The sequence below is a fragment of the Erpetoichthys calabaricus genome, chromosome 16 (genome assembly GCF_900747795.2).
Source record: "Erpetoichthys calabaricus chromosome 16, fErpCal1.3, whole genome shotgun sequence".
NCBI lineage: Eukaryota > Metazoa > Chordata > Cladistia > Polypteriformes > Polypteridae > Erpetoichthys > Erpetoichthys calabaricus.
The window spans coordinates 96,859,426-96,877,119 of NC_041409.2; the positions used below are offsets into that span (position 1 = coordinate 96,859,426).

Here is a 17,694-nt window from a genome sequence, read left to right on the forward strand (position 1 = left end):
GGTGGGGGAGAAATATCACGGGGGTGAAATGTGAGGGGCTGAAATGTCCGTAAACTGACAACAAAACGTGAGGAGACAATATCAATGCAACAAACATCTCACTTCATTTTCTGATCAAATATTTAGGTGTACATTTTAAAAAGACCATACAGCCGTGGCCAAGTGTTTTGAGAATGACACAAATATGAATTTTTACAAAGTTTGCTGCCTCCGTTTACAGGATGTCCATTTGCATCGACTCCAGAAGGTTCTGACGAGCCATCAGATGAATTGCAATGAATTGCTAAGTCCCTCTTTGCCACGAAAATGAACTTCATCCCAAAAAACCACCGCATGTCAGCCCTGCCACCAAAGGACCTGCTGACGTCACTTCAGTGGTCCTCTCGTTCACACGGGTGAGAGTGATGATGAGGACGAGGGTGGAGGTCACTCCGTCAGGGTGATTGAGTTACAATAGAGAGGTGAAGAACATGTCAGGATGCCCAAGAAAGGCCAGCAAGCGCCACTCCTAAAGTGGATTCAGCTGTGGGGACCACCAGGGCAGAGCTTGCTCAGGAATGGCAGCAGGCAAGGTGTGAGGGAGGTGAAGACTTTTGGAGGATGGCCTGGTGGGTGTCAAAAAGGGCAGCAGAGAAGCCATCAGGGACAGACTGATATTCTGGGATTGGACTGCTGGGGGAAAAGTCATTGTCTCTGATGAATCCCCTTTCTGATTGTTTGGGGGCATCCAGAAAAAAGAAAAGGTGAGCGGCGCTGCCATCATTCCTGTGTCACGCCAACAGTCAAGCATCCTGAGACCATTCATGTCAGCCAAGGCAGTGCAGGGCTCACTCACCATTTTCCCTAAGAACACAGCCAGGAATAAAGAATGGGACCACAACATCCTCCGAGGGCAACTTCTCCCAACCATCCAACAACAGTTTGGTGACCAACATGACGGAGCACCGGGCCATAAAGCAAAAGTGACAACTAAGTGGCATCCAAATTTGGGGCCCATGGCCAGGAAACTCCCCATTGAGAACTTAAGAGGGAGGCAGGCAGGCAGGCGGGTGGGTGGGCAAACAAAAACCCACCAATTCTGACAAACTCCAAGCACTGATATTTAGCTGCCATCAGTCAGGATTGGGCACAGAAGTTGACTGCCAGGGTGAATTGCAGAGGTCTTGAAAAAGAAAGAAGGGCCAACACTGCAGATAAACTTCATGTCGTTGTCAGTAAAAGCCTTTGAAACTTCTGAACTTCTTGTCATTCTACTTCAGTACACCAGAGAAACATCTGACACAAAGATCTGAAAACACTGAAGCAGCAAACTTGGTGAAAACCGACACTTGGGTCATCTCAAAACTTTTGGCCACAACTGTACATCAACATGACATACACAATACTTTAAACATCACCAGGTCCTAAAATATTCTATTCCAAGATGCCAGTTCTGTTCATATTATGGTAGAAGAGGGCTACGCAAATACACGTTGCCAGTAAAGAAGCTGCAGGTAACCCTCCACCCCGTATATAAAGCATTAACGGACTAGCAGGACCGCCATATGCATTTTGGGAACACAATCCAGTTATCGATAGCTCGTCCTGCTGGCATGCCCTCGGTTTGCCCCATTGATCACCTGATCTAAAGCCCACTGTCCACATAAACATCGCCCACATTTGGCAGACGTCTTTGATACAAGAGTGTGTGCCAAGGGAATGTCAAAGCAGATTTAGCCTTAGTGCTTACAGCTTGCTGGCATCTTAGTGTAAGGCTGAGCTTTGGGGGCACCCATTGTGCCACATCAAACCGTTCTAAGCGAGATTTGAGTGCATCACCTGCAGTCAAACCTGCCGCATTCGTCACCTACATCTCACCACCGGCTGAGCACACGTGACAGCATATGTCAAGTGAAGAGCAGCGTCTTCGCATATCGATGCGGTGAGCGCGACTACAGAACAGACCTGAGATTGAGATTTAAAAAAAAAGAAAAATGTGTTTTATTAATTAAAAGTGCAGATGTAGAAAAGAATAAAAGGATAAAGTGAGAGCAGGAAAGAACAAAAATGGAGAGGACAGTGCCAGGTCATGGCACAGACTTTACAATCAAAAGATGTCACCAGCAGACGTGTCTGTGTCACTCTCCAGCGCGCTGGGGCTTTCACTTTGCTCCTCGGTGTGCGCAGAAGGCAGTGTCAGCGCCATCTTCAGGCCAACCTTCTGGTGTGTAGCGATGCCCTCGTCTGGGGATTCTGAAATGGGAAAACAATCAAAAGGGTCAGCAGAAGTGCCACCGGGTGACACAGCGGCCTCTTGTGGACGTCTAGGTAAGTGGGGAGATTCACAGTGGCGTGCTATTGTGTGATGGTGCCTGGCATTTGATTCAATTTGACTCTTGGAAAGGGGGATCAGTGCCAGCCAGTTCACCACTGTGTCTCATCACCCCCCTGGTGCTGCAGGGTCCGCAACAGTCTGGCACAAGAAGCCAAACTAATATTTTCTGATGGCCTCTTCTGCTGACGTGGATTCAAACCGATGGCACGACTGGCTCAGAACAAAGCGCCTGTGGCAGCACCGACACCTCGTCTATATTTTGGTGGAGGCTCCCCCTCCCCCACTGCCACCACCGCCGCCAATTCTCGCACCTCGGTTTCTCCCCGGCAGACAGTGTTGACACTCTCACGTCTGCTTTCACAGTTTGTCGTCCTGTCACTTCAGGAAAAACAAATCCGAGATGTGAAAACAAAACGAGTGCCAAGTAAGCGGCACATTGCAGGTGCCTAGAATTGCATGGCAGCAGTTTCAAACAGTGCCACTAACCTGTGTGCCGGGAGTGGGGTTGTGCCAACTGAAGACTGGGATTCGGTTCAAAGTCATAGCAGGCCGAGCCACTCTGAGGCACTACTGACGGGCGTGCTACTTGTCACCGCCTGTCCTTACTGCTGCCCCCCTGCCAGCCTGAGATTAGGCACAGAATAAAACGAGCTCTGACGGGGCTGGTGGTGAGCACAGAGCTTGCAGTCCAAACACATTGTATAGCGCCTTTGTAGAGTAAACATCTGGTAAAGCAACTTGCACCAGGAGCACCTTAGTGTGTATATAGCGCCTTTCCTAAGGTGAACCTTGAGCATCACACATCCCCACCACCAGAGGGCCACAATGCTTGAGGTGCCCATGTGGAGCAGACGAGCCTCAGTGTGACAACAGTGTGCCCTCGCTGCCACGTGAGCGGAGAGCTTTGGGTTAGTCAGGCTGGCATTCTGTCCGACGCCGACTTATGTGAGGGGGACTGATAAGCGTCGGGCTGCAAGGGCGCCTGTCTCCATGGATACGCAGCCAAGTGGATGGGACCGCCGTATGTGTGTCGAGGCGCGGCAGCCAACTCAGGGAGGAGACGGCCTGCCAGTCCACACGCAGGAATCGGGCTTGGAATCGGCAAGTATGCAGCGAGTCTGAGGAATACGCTAATTAGTGACGAGAGCGGCACGCGAGTGTTAATAAGGCGACTTTCACATTCCGTTTGCACTTTTGGGGGGGATCAGCAAAGGTGGTGGCAGCCTTCAGGAATGCTGCCAGAGGCAGAGGGAAACAAAAAAAAAAATCACTGAAGCCCAAAAAATGGCACAAATCCACTTTTACATGTTAAAAAGTACGAGGCAAAGAGCCACGTAGGCGACAGCACATTTCCTACGCATCCATCATACGGTCCTGAACCTTTAAACTCTTTCTAATTATTAAATAGTCTATCGACAGTGTATAATATAGCGCATCACTTTACACGTTATCTACAGTATGTGTGTGTTTGTATATTAGTCAGCCTGTCATAGAGCACCGTTCACATATGCGGCATCCATCACTCCATCCCTCATATCACGCCGGTCACATACATCTATACAATACACTGTTGTCTACCTATCTGTAGTTATATAGTGCCTTTCATATCAATCTATCAATCACATAGCGACTTTCACAAAAATATATAGCACTTTTCAAGTATACCGTATGTATCTGGTGTTATAGAATGCCTTTCATATCAAACAATCTATCATATAGAATCTTTTTTACGTATACGCTATCTGCCTATGTATCTGTATTATATAGTGACTTTCATACCACGCGGGCCATCTCTTCTATTGCACCTTTCACTTAAATATTAATTATAGAGCACTTTTCACATATGCTGTTTCTATCTATGCATCTGGTGTCATATAGTGCCTTTCATTATCAATTTATCAATCATATAACACCTCTTAGAAAAAAAATATATATAGCTCTTTTCATAATATGCTGTACGTATCTGGTGTTATATAGTGCCTTTCATATTTCATATCACACTTGTCACATAAATCTATACTATAAAGCACTTTTAAATATACTGCATCTATGTGTCTGCTGTTATATAGTGCCTTTAATTTCAGTCAATCAATCATATAGCACCTTTCATAAAATAAATATATAAAGCACTTTACACACATATCAGTTTATGTATGTGGCTTTATATAGTGCCCTTCATGTCAATTGATTTACCTATCATATAGTATACAAATCTGTTTATTACATCTTATATCTACAGTATGTATCAGGTTATACACAGTGCTTCCATATCAATTTATTGTATGGAACCTCTCACATGAACTATTATACAGTATATTTTATATACTGTATATATATATATATATATATATATATGTACGTATCTGGTATTATATAGTGTCTTTCACATCAATTTATCATATAGCACCATTTTCATAACCCATATATTAAACAGCATTATTCACATCTATTGTATAGCAGGTCACACCTCTTCCTGCATTATAAAGCAATTTTAATATCTATTATATAGTGCCTTTCATATCAATTGATTCACCTACCATTTAGTACAGAACTCTGTTTATTATATTTTATATCTACTGTATGTATCAGGTTATACACTGTGCCTTTCAAATCAATCTATCATATAGCACCATTCACATATACTATTATACAGCATATTTTATATATGTATCTAGTATTATATAGTGTCTTTCACATCAATTTATCATGTAGCACCATTTGCATAATCCATATATTAAACAGCACTATTCACATTTATTGTATAGCAGGTCACACCTCTTTCTGCATTAGAAAACAGTTTTAATATGTATCATATAGTGCCTTTCAGATGTATCTTCATTGTATGGCACATTTCTGGTTCTATCTGTAATACAGCACCTTTCATATCAATCATTATATTTACTATATAGTGCCTTTCATGCATATTATATGGCACTTCTATAGAACTTTTCATAGCTACATGTATGTATCTGGTATTATATAGCGGCTTTCTCACCAATGAGCTTATCCTTCACACTGTATACCGTTCCTTTCCCAAAGATCGTATTATTTTTTCTATCATACACCACCTTTCATGCCTATCATTATATTTAGATAGATAGATACTTTATTAATCCCAAAGGGAAATTCCCATACTCCAGCAGCAGCTTACTGATAAAGAACAATATTAAACTAAAGAGTGATAACAATGCCGATAACAATTTACACCTATTACACAAAACATTTCATAACTATGTTTTTAGTTTCATATAGCGGCTGTCTCACCAGTCACCGTATCCTTCATACTGTATACCGCTCCTTTCCCTCTTATTATTTGAAGGCACATTTCCTATTCTTTCCAGCATACAGCACCTTTTCATGTCTATCATATTTACCCCCATTATACAAAACATTTCATAACTACGTATTTGGTTTCATATAGTGGCTTTCTCATCTGTCGACCAGCTTATCCATCACAAAGATCTTATTATCTGATAGCACTTTTCACATCTATTCTCATATAGCGCCGATAGCACTTTTCACATCTATTCTCATATAGCGCCTTTCACACTCTCTCAGCTTATGTGCAGAACTTTTCACATCTTGTATTTACCAGTCACTCCGTTTCCTATTCCATCTATAATATGGCACCCTGTATGTCTGCTGATCGATCTACAATACAGTGCCTTTCCTGATTATTTATTATATAGCACTTTTCTTATCTAACTGTTATATGGAACTTTTTGCATCCTCCTACATATCTGGTATTAAATAGCACCTTTCATATCAGTCAGGCAATTAATTCATATGGTGCCTTTCCCATAAATCTAATATTAAATGGCACTTTTCCCATTCGTCTATCATACGATGCCCTTCATATTTCTCTCTCTATTACGGGGACCTTTTCACATTTGTATTTCTTTGCCTCTCATTTCACAGCTCGCCTTTCATTATCTGTCATGTGACACTCTTCACTACGACTCTGATTTTATAGAGAGCCTTCTGTATCAAATGTAAAGAGCGCCTTTCTCGCCTATCAGTTCTTTAGAGCACCTTTCCTGTCTGTCTGTCCATTAATTACAGAGGGGCAGCACATTTGACTCATTAAAATGCCTCCCACGAGATCGAATAAAGCGCCTTGCGTTACAACATGACGCGGCACAAGAGTTAGGGCTGAGGTGGCCTGAAAGCCTCCCGACCCTGCGAGTGAGATCAACGTCTGAGGGGAGGCAGGATTACAAAGCGATTTGTAATTTGTCATTCCCTTCCGGCCTGGGAAGTGCATTTCGTGCCCTGCGTTAACCCTTTTTTTTTTTATTTTTTAAATGATATACTTTACATATGTGAACAGCTGCCTAAAAGCTTGGCAGATTTGGAAAAAAAAAACATAAAAGCCTCGGCCGAGTTACGCCACTGTCTCCACAGAGTCTAGTGCTGCGCCGAGGCACTGTAATTATTAGCAGGCGTCTGTTTAGCCAAAAACAGGTTTGAGGAGTCGGGAGAGACGAGTGGAAAAAAGCAGAAAGCGAGCCTCCAGCACAGGCCAATTATTGATAGCATCTGGAGGAGGCCCGAGTGGAGCGGAGCCGGCCAGCGCTACGAAAGGAAATGTGACGTCGCAGGCCCGGGCTCGGTGCGCATCCTACCAACGTGCCGTTATATAGCGCCTTTCAGCGACAAGTTAGGCCAGGGTTCTCAAACTCCGGTCCTGGAGGGCCTCAGTAGCTGCAGGTTTTCATTCTCACCCTTTTCTTAATTAGTGACCTGTTGTTGCTGCTAATGAACTTCTTTTGAATTCATTTTAATTGACTTGTTCTTGAAGACTCGGCCCCCTTCATTGTTTCTTTTTCCTTAATTAGCTGCCAAACAATAATGAGATACAAAATGAGCCAAAACAACTGGTGTCCATCATACAATATCTGAAAATAAAGAAAGGTGAAGGTCTCAGGGATGCTGATCTGCTCAGGTCCTCAAAACATTTGACCAGAGCTTTCAGAAAAGAGAAAAAACAACAATTTCAATATCAATTGATTGACCTATCAAATGGTACAGAAATCTGTTTATTATATCTTATATCTACAGTACGCATCAGGTTATACATCATGCTTTTCATATCAATCTATTGTATGGGACCTTTCACAAGAACTGTTATACAGGATACTTTATATAGTGTCTTTCACATCAATTTATCATGTAGGACCATTTTCATAACCCATATATTAAACAGCATTATTGAAGAGCAGGTCCCACGCTTTCTGAATTATAAAGCAATTAAAATATCTATTTTATATTGCCTTTCATATCAATTGATTCACCTACCATTTAGTACAGAAATCTGTTTATTATATCTTATATCTACAGTACGCTGCGGTGGGTTAGCACCCTGCCCGGGATTGGTTCCTGCCTTGTGCCCTGTGTTGGCTGGGATTGGCTCCAGCAGACCCCCGTGACCCTGTGTTCGGATTCAGCGGGTTGGAAAATGGATGGATGGATGGATCTACAGTACGCATCAGGTTATTCACCGTGCTTTTCATATCAATCTATTATATGGCAGCTTTCACATGAACTATTATACAGTATATTTTATATATCTATCTGGTATCTGTCTATCACACTCCTCAGCCTCCCTGGAAAAGTCTATTCAGGGGTCCTGGAGAGGAGGGTCCGTCGGATAGTCGAGCCTCGGATTCAGGAGGAACAGTGTGGTTTTCGTCCTGGTCGCGGAACAGTGGACCAGCTCTATACCCTTAGCAGGGTCCTGGAGGGTGCATGGGAGTTTGCCCAACCAGTCTACATGTGTTTTGTGGACTTGGAAAAGGCATTCGACCGTGTCCCTCGGGGAATCCTGTGGGGGGTACTCCGAGAGTATGGGGTACCGGCCCCCCTGATAAAGGCTGTTCGGTCCCTGTACGATCGGTGCCAGAGCTTGGTCCGCATTGCCGGCAGTAAGTCGAACCCGTTTCCAGTGAGAGTTGGACTCCGCCAGGGCTGCCCTTTGTCACCGATTCTGTTCATAACTTTTATGGACAGAATTTCTAGGCGCAGCCAGGGCGTTGAGGGGGTCCGGTTTGGTGGGCTCAGGATTGGGTCACTGCTTTTTGCAGATGATGTTGTCCTGTTTGCTTCATCAGGCCGTGATCTTCAGCTCTCTCTGGATCGGTTCGCAGCTGAGTGTGAAGCGGCTGGGATGAGAATCAGCACCTCCAAATCCGAGACCATGGTCCTCAGCCGGAAAAGGGTGGAGTGCCCTCTCAGGGTTGGTAGCGAGATCCTGCCTCAAGTGGAGGAGTTCAAGTATCTCGGGATCTTGTTCACGAGTGAGGGAAGAATGGAGCGTGAGATCGACAGGCGGATCGGTGCGGCGTCCGCAGTAATGCGGGCGCTGCATCGGTCTGTCGTGGTGAAAAAGGAGCTGAGCCGCAAGGCGAAGCTCTCAATTTACCAGTCAATCTATGTTCCTACCCTCACCTATGGTCATGAACTATGGGTAGTGACCGAAAGAACGAGATCGCGAATACAAGCGGCTGAAATGAGTTTCCTCCGCAGGGTGTCTGGGCTTTCCCTTAAAGATAGGGTGAGAAGCTCAGTCATCCGGGAGGGGCTCAGAGTAGAGCCGCTGCTCCTCCGCATCGAGAGGAGTCAGATGAGGTGGCTTGGGCATCTGATCAGGATGCCTCCTGGACGCCTCCCTGGTGAGGTGTTCCGGGCACGTCCAACCGGGAGGAGGCCCCAGGGAAGACCCAGGACACGTTGGAGGGACTATGTCTCTCGACTGGCCTGGGAACGCCTTGGGATTCTCCCGGAAGAGCTAGAAGTGGCCGGGGAGAGGGAAGTCTGGGCATCTCTGCTCAAGCTGCTGCCCCCGCGACCCGACCTCGGATAAGCGGGAGACAATGGATGGATGGATATCTGGTATTATATAGTGTCTTTCACATCAATTTATCAAATAGCAACATTTTCATAACCCACATATTAAACAGCATTATTGTATAGCAGGTCCCACCTCTTTCTGCATTTTACAGCACTTTTAAATATCTATCATATCGTGCTTTTCACATTTACAGTAATCCCTCGCTGCTTCGCGGTTCACTTTTCGCGGATTCACGACTTCGCAGATTTTATATGTAAGCATATCTAAATATATAATGTGGATTTTTCGCTGCTTCGCGGGTTTCTGCGGACAATGGGTCTTTTTACTTCTGGTATTTGCTTCCTCAGTTGATTTCATACAAGAGATGCTATTGGCGGATGGCTGAGAAGCTACCCAATCAGAGCACACAGTTAAGTTCCTGTGTGCTGCTGATTGGCTCAGCGACGGAGTGCTGCATTAACCAGGAAGTCTCATCTCACTCATTCAGCATTAACGTGCTCCTGCTACTGCATTCAGGGGATTATGACCTTCATCGTCATCATTTTTACTGCGCAGCATATTCATCACCATCATCACGTCATATATAGCTACGTGTACTTCGCTATACAGTAAGTGTAAACTTATCTACCGATTTCATATTGCTTAGCGGTTGTCCCTCTTATTAATAGAGTAAAGGGTGGGTTGTAAACAATACAGGAAGGGTTTAAAAACGTCCAAATACACGTTAAATAATTAAATAAATATGGTGTCCCTACTTCGCGGAAATTCAGTTATCGCGGTCGGCCTTGGAACCTATCTCCCGCGATAAGTGAGGGATTACTGTATCTCCATTTTTTTCAGAAGTTTTCACCTCTATTTAGCTATTAATCCATTGTATAGCACATTTCTTGTTCTATCTATAATACAGCACCTTTCATATCAATCACTATATTTACTAGTAGCCGCCCCCCACGGCTCCGCCCGTGTAGTAGTGAAACGGGACAGGACATTTCTACCTCCAAGCTTCCCAGCTGGTATGAGGGGATCTTCTAATCCTGAAAAGCTGTCTTGGGTTTCTGCCAAACATGTCTGTTCTGTTTCTGTGCTGGTCCAACAACTCTTATCTTTGATTCATCTGTTCATAGCCAATTGCTCCAGAAGGCCTGGTCTTTGTCTAGATGTCCAATGGCAAACTGTAGTCCTGCTCCAATGTTCTCTCTGGCTTTTTCCTGGCACACCTTGCAAGCACATCAAATCTGGGTGTCTTTTTCGGATTGAAGATGCATGCACTTTGGCACCAGACGTTACAAGAGATACTGTGGGGGAAAATAAGGATTTGATCCCCGATGAATTTGTAAATTTGCTCACTTACAAAGAAAAGAACCGTCTCTAATGTTTATGGTAGTTTCTTTTTAATGGAGAGAGACAGAATATCAACCAAAAATCCAGAAAAAAACACATTACATAAAAGTTATAGATTGATTTGCATGTCATTGAGAGAAATAAGGATTTGATCGCCTACAACCCAGCCAGAATTCTGACTCCCACCGATTGGCTGTGGATTACAATCAATCAATCGATCAATCAATTCCAGATACTCCTGATCTCAACTCCTGGTGTGTAGAAAGCACACCTGTCCACAGAATCCATTTCTTCCATTCCAACCTCTCCACCACCATGGACAACACCAAAGAGCTGTCAAAGGACGTCAGAGACAAGGCTGGAATGGGCTACAAGACCATCAGCAAGAAGCTTGATGAGAAGGTGACAACTGCTGGTGCGATTATTCGGAAATGGAAGAAATAGAAAATGACCATCAATCACCCTCGGTCTGGAGCTCCATGCAAGATCTTGTCTCATGTGGTGGTGAGGATGATCATGAGAAAGTTGAGGGATCAGCCCAAAACTACATGGGGGGAGCTTGTTAATGATCTGAAGGCAGTTGGGACCACAGATCCTTATTTCCCCCAACTGTACCTGCAGATCCCACTGTGACATTTTGGGCTTCTTGGAGACATCTTTAAGTTATCAGACAGTCAGCTCTTGGATTTGCAGGGCCGGATAGTCCTGGTCAAATTCATAGTCATGTGAAATCAACACCACTTGGAGATGATTTTTCCTTATAGTTGAATGGTTGATTTCAAATAGTTTGGTGGTCTTTAGAGATCCTTTGCCAGACTCCTAGGCATCTACAACCTTCTTTCTGAGGACCTTAGAGAGCCTCTTTTCATCTTGGCATGATGACACCACACCCGTCAGTAGCACAGAGAACACCACACTAGTGGTGGACAGGGACTAAAATTTTGACTTTGGTATCGATGGCAGCTTTCAGACCTCAGTACTGCTACCAAAATGATTCCGAAGCAAATAATTAATGATGATTCAAAATTCAAATCACAATCAGATTGGACTTCCTGAGGTCTTCTGATGTGGGCCACAAGCTGGCGCAAATGTTTTACCAGTCCAGAGTAGCCGTTGTGTTTGCTCTACATGGTGGTCTCCTGGGGAAGCAAACTTGAGTTCAGCAGTAAAGCCAACTTCCTAACGGGACTGACTGTGGAGGCTGCTCTGGAAAAATAGATGGTGGCAGCAAAGTTGAATGTCGTCATGAAAAATCCCCTCTAGGAGGCGTTCTCTTGAGCACTTTTAGCCACAGGCTCATTCCTCCACGGTATGCTATAAAGCCCCCTCAAGACCTTGGGATCTTTTCTGCCTGCTGCCATTAGACATTTCAAAGCATCCTACAATTCCCTCATTTTAAACAAACTTTAAATTTACTAGTTATTTTTTAGCATCTTTATTGTATTATATAAATTTATTCTGTTGTCCAATACTGACGTTTTGCGTCATTATCTGCGTATTTCATGATTGAATGTTTTTTTGTTTCGGCTGCAGAATGCATTTGAATTTCCCCTCGGGGGTTAATAAAGTATACCTAATCTAATCGAATGTCAAGATGCTCCTCACAGCCGTGAGTGCCGGTGAATAAGGAGGAGGCTCACTCTGAATTTGGTGACTGTTACTTCCTTCACGTCCCCTATTGTACTCCTGTTGACCGATAAAGCTGACGATGCTGTCATTATGACCACCTGGACCACTCATTAGCTGTATTCCTAAAGCAGGCTCCTACGTTATTAGCATTTGGAGGGGGCGGCCAGACAGACACCAGCTGCTGATGGTCACTGCCAACTGTGTGGATGGCCCCCGCCGTGCTTGGGCCAAACGGGAAAGCGACCAAACATTTATTGGCAGAGACAGCAAATTACAGACTCCAACAGAAAAGGCCTCTTGCTGCCCATCCACGTAAGAAGCAACGCCGAGCAGCCATCCCAAACAAATGCCAAGCAGCATGTCTGCCATCTATGGGGGCACACACTCGCTCAAGTGACTTTATACCGCTTTCCTCAACCCAGAATAGGACACCCCGACTGGCTGCAGAGTCCCACTGCCCTTTGACCCCAGTGTACAGGCTCAAATGAGCTTTTCTGCCACCTCCAGTGCATCACGCTACTGACTGTGTCACAAAAAGGGCTAAGACAAAATGAACCTCCCCCAAAAATCGTAGGAATCGGTTAGCTGCTGTCACTTGGGATGGCATTCAGCTATTCTCTGGATGCCAGGCGACTTTGTGAAATGAACACTTCACAACTCCGTCTCGCTTGCTGGGAGCCAAAAAATTGCCTCCACAGGAAAAGAAACACGACTGCTGCGGAAAGGCTGGCACATATAGGTAAGGCCGATGCCACATTACACAACTTCTAGTTGATGGGTATGTCAGAATACCCAGCCGTAGGCACTGGCCTTGTCGCCAGACCACGTCAATCTGAACAACTGAAAATCACATTAAGCGACTGTGTGCCAACCGTCCAGCACAGTAACGCGTGCCTCGTATTAGTGTGCTGCCTGACGGCGCCAGTGCTGTACGAAGGGTTAACAGCTGCAGCAACTTCGGCAGCAAACTCTTTTTGTTTCCAAAACACCTTACAACACCAGACATTAGACAAATGAGCCTTTCTTCTGTTTGCGAGGTCCAAAGACCCCACGATGCTCGACAGAACCAGCACTGTATGACGGGCTAACAGGTTAAGAGGAGCTCAGCTGCAGTCTCGCTTGGCCCGTTTTATCCTTTTGTTCTTCTTTTATTTCCTTTCTATCTGTGGGGGAGACGGCAGTCTGTGAGCCTCAAGGTCTGTGTCTCCGATGTGAATGTGAGCAACGCTGGAGCACCACAGGGAACAGGCCTGCCTCCTCCTCTCTTCACTCGGTGTACCTCAGACTTTAAACAGAACAGCAGGTCATGTCCCTGCCGGAAATTCTCAGATGATTCTGCACTTATTGGGGGGTGATGAGACACAGGAGAGCAGTCTGGTGGAGAACTTGGCTTCTTGGTGCAAAGAGAATTGTTTGCAATGCTTAACATCAGCAAAAGCGAGAAACTGATTACTGACATCCACCTCACCCAAAGGGGAGTGGGCGAAGAGGTGGTCTACACCTACAAGTACTTGGGGGTCCCCATCAGTGACAGTTTGGACTGGTCTCTGAACACAGAGGAACTATAGAAGAAAGGGCAGAGCAGGCTCTTTATTTCTTAGGAGACTGCACTCCTTTAACGTGGGTAGTGACATCCTTCACATCTTCGACAACTCTGTGATGCCCAGTGTGATCATCGACACTGTGGTGTGCTGGGCTCACAATATCACTTCAGGAGAAGCCCACCGAACCAACAAGCTGATTAAAAGGCCAGACTCAGTTATGGGACACACTCTGGAACCCTAGGAGGTCGTAGCAAAGGGGAAAACAAAAACCGAGTGCCATTATGAACAATGGTGCCCGTCCTCTCTGTGACATCCCAACACTGAGGACTTTCAGTCAACGCATCATTCAGCAGAAGCGTGTGAAGAAACACGACTGGGGCTCCTTTATGTCACTGATAATACGCCTACATAATGCCTCAGTGTCCTGTAATGGCCAAGTTACTCAATAGTGACTGTGTATGCTGTATATATTTATTTATCTATTTAAAGGGCTTCTGAGAAAAGCCAAATTTTTCCTGGGGACAAATGTTTATATGTATTTATGTACGTCTGTGCATTCTATCTATCTATCTATCTATCTATCTATCTATCTATCTATCTATCTATCTATCTATCTATCTATCTATCTATCTATCTATCTACAGTATATGGGAATCTTTTTTAATATCTCTAAAACACAAAATGAGTCTCTTCAGAGGAGGGAATGCAATGAAGATATAAATATTATTCTTCACTTTGTTATCCTGACCATTTTTCTATAGACAGGAAGTTACAAATTGTCCCTGCCAGGTTACAAATGATCACTATCCCAAGTTACAAAAGATCCCTGCCAGGTTACAAATGATCCCTATGAGTTACAAACAGCCCTGAACATATCTCTCTCTTTCTCGTTTCAGTACATAAAGCATAAGCCTTTAGAAAGACAAGCCCCTCTTCTGTTTGATAGTTCCAAAGCCCACAATGTTCCCTATTCTTCATCGCTACATTCTATGCCCACAGAGCCCACACCTACAATGAAGCACATTTTGTTATAGTGAGCTGCAGACTTGTTGGCCATGTCACATTAGGCGATCAACTTCATGGGACTATAAGGACAACTGCCTCCGACGCACTAAGGTTATGTAAATGAAAGCTATGACTGAAAATCACAGGAAACGTCATCTAATGTGACAAAGGCTTTAGCAGCAACACAGTCAACATTGAGGAGTTCAAGCTGAAGCCCAGGTCATTAAAAAAGATTAGGTCAGCGTTTGCCAACCTGTGGGCCATGGCCAACCCTGGACAAAAACCTTCAGTCCTTACCACTCTGGTGAAAGCTTTCAATTCGCAGGTGGATCACAGCTAACCTTAGACAACCCCTGAACCCCTCCAAGTTTTGACAATTATGCATGATTCGCAAAGGGGGACCACCCCACTCCCACCACTCAAATGATGGCATTAAACTCATGGAGAGGGTCGTGAACACATTGGCATGTGAGAAACTTGGGTTGTGACTCTGCAAAGACACAAAGGTACAAAAAAAAGGAAGCTGTTCTGGTGAGAGGGGGTCCAGGCATCACTGTGACATGTCACCTCAGTCTCACAGCCAGTATGCTCCTTTACAAGCTTGGGTGGACCAGGTTTCTCCTGAATGGACGGCATGATTTGTCTAATTTGATTTTGTTTGTTTTTTTTTTTTTGTTATTTGTTTGCTGCTCCTGCAGTGTGAGTAATTAAGTATACTACCAGCCAAAACATTGGATACACCAAGAAATGGAAGGGCACTCACTATACAGTGCATCCGGAAAGTATTCACAGCGCATCACTTTTTCCACATTTTGTTATATTACAGCCTTATTCCGAAATGGATTAAATCCCATGTCCATAAGTATTCATGGCCTTTGCTCCATACTTTGTCGATGCACCTTTGGCAGCAATTCCAGCCTCAAGTCTTGTTGAATATGATGCCACAGGCTTGGCACACCTATCCTTGGCCAGTTTGGCCCATTCCTCTTTGCAGCACCTCTCAAGCTCCATCAGGTTGGATGGGAAGCGTCGGTGCACAGCCATTTTAAGATCTCTCCAGAGATGTTCAATCAGATTCAAGTCTGGGCTCTAGCTGGGCCACTCAAGGACATTCACAGAGTTGTCCTGAAGCCACTCCTTTGATATCTTGGCTGTGTGCTTAGGGTCGTTGTCCTGCTGAAAGATGAACCGTCGCCCCAGTCTGAGGTCAAGAGCGCTCTGGAGCAGGTTTTCATCCAGGATGTCTCTGTACATTGCTGCAGTCATCTTTCCCTTTATCCTGACTAGACTCCCAGTTCCCCACAGCATGATGCTGCCACCACCATGCTTCACTGTAGGGATGGTATTGGCCTGGTGATGAGCGGTGCATGGTTTCCTCCAAACGTGACGCCTGGCATTCACACCAAAGAGTTCAATCTTTGTCTCATCAGACAAGAGAATTTTCTTTCTCATGGTCTGAGAGTCCTTCAGGTGCCTTTTGGCAAACTCCAGGCGGGCTGCCATTTGTGCCTTTTACTAAGGAGTGGCTTCCATCTGGCCACTCTACCATACAGGCCTGATTGGGGGATTGCTGCAGAGATGGTTGTCCTTCTGGAAGGTTCTCCTCTCTCCACAGAGGACCTCTGGAGCTCTGACAGAGTGACCATCGGGTTCTTGGTCACCTCCCTGACTAAGGCCCTTCTCCCCCGATCGCTCAGTTTAGATGGCCGGCCAGCTCTAGGAAGAGTCCTGGTGGTTTCGAACTTCTTCCACTTACGGATGATGGAGGCCACTGTGCTCATTGGGACCTTCAAAGCAGCAGAAATGTTTCTGTAACCTTCCCCAGATTTGTGCCTGGAGACAATCCTGTCTCGGAGGTCTACAGACAATTCCTTTGACTTCATGCTTGGTTTGTGCTCTGACATGAACTGTCAGCTGTGGGACCTTCTATAGACAGGTGTGTGCCTTTCCAAATCATGTCCAGTCAACTGAATTTACCACAGGTGAACTCCAATGAAGCTGCAGAAACATCTCAAGGATGATCAGGGGAAACAGGAGGCACCTGAGCTCAATTTTGAGCTTCGTGGCAAAGGCTGTGAATACTTATGTACATGTGATTTCTCAGTTTTTTTATTTTTAATAAATTTGCAAAAATCTCAAGTAAACTTTTTTCATGTTGTCATTATGGGGTGTTGTGTGTAGAATTCTGAGGAAAAAAATGAATTTAATCCATTTAGGAATAAGGCTGTAACATAACAAAATGTGGAAAAAGTGATGCGCTGTGAATACTTTCCGGATGCACTGTATGTGCTGTTGCCACTTTAGCTCTGTCCATGGCACACAGTTACCTCCTCAAGATGAGTTGCTCCCTGGCATCACCAGAGTGCCCACAGGTACTTATTTCCCCTGGATAGTAGCAGAACATATTCACACAGGTGGGGTCAGTTTCTCTTTTGGAGAGCAAAGGCTCAGAGAGTGGACTTTTCATAACTTTTCCTAAATCCTTACATAAAGCAGCAATGTCTCCGCAGACCCCCCGTTGTGCTCCGAGGCAGAACAGCAGGCCATTGAAGAGCTCGGCAAACTGACATTTAGGCTCATTAGGCCGGCGCTTTACTTTCGCTGGGTTGCACCGCTTTTCACATCAGCTGAAGTGTGAGAGAACACTGGGGCCACTGTTCAAGTGCGCAGCTGTGACCCTGGAAGTGGCGCTCGTCTCGGCTCGTCAAAGATGCCTTGTGTGGAAACGGGGCAGGCTCGGCACACACACAGCGCGCACGCATGGCGTACAGCCTGCTCAGTTTGTGAACGGTGGGGGGATCACCTGGCTGCCGCCCACCCTGCCGCTACAGAGAGTTTGAAGGCAGGCGTGTCATATAAAGTGATGGGACTGTGGTCTCGCGCAGGCAGGTGTGGCCGAGCAGAGGCCGACTGTTCACTTTTGGTCGTTCTCGCCGAAGCCTGCCGCTCCTCCCATCTGGTCACTCAGAAAGAGTTCAGACTGAAACGAGTGGCAGGACAATGGAACTCAG

At 45.3% G+C, this 17,694-nt stretch overlaps 1 protein-coding gene across 1 annotated transcript in view; it reads right to left on the reverse strand.

The window, feature by feature from the left end:
* Positions 1 to 1,963: 1,963 nt before the first annotated feature.
* kiaa0586 (KIAA0586 ortholog) overlaps positions 1,964 to 17,694 on the reverse strand; it is a 210,980-nt gene continuing 195,249 nt past the window's right edge. The window contains exon 29 of the mRNA XM_028822337.2: positions 1,964 to 2,232. Within this exon, the coding sequence (XP_028678170.2) occupies positions 2,087 to 2,232 (146 nt within the window). The 3' untranslated portion in view covers positions 1,964 to 2,086. The remainder of the gene's footprint in view (positions 2,233 to 17,694) is intronic.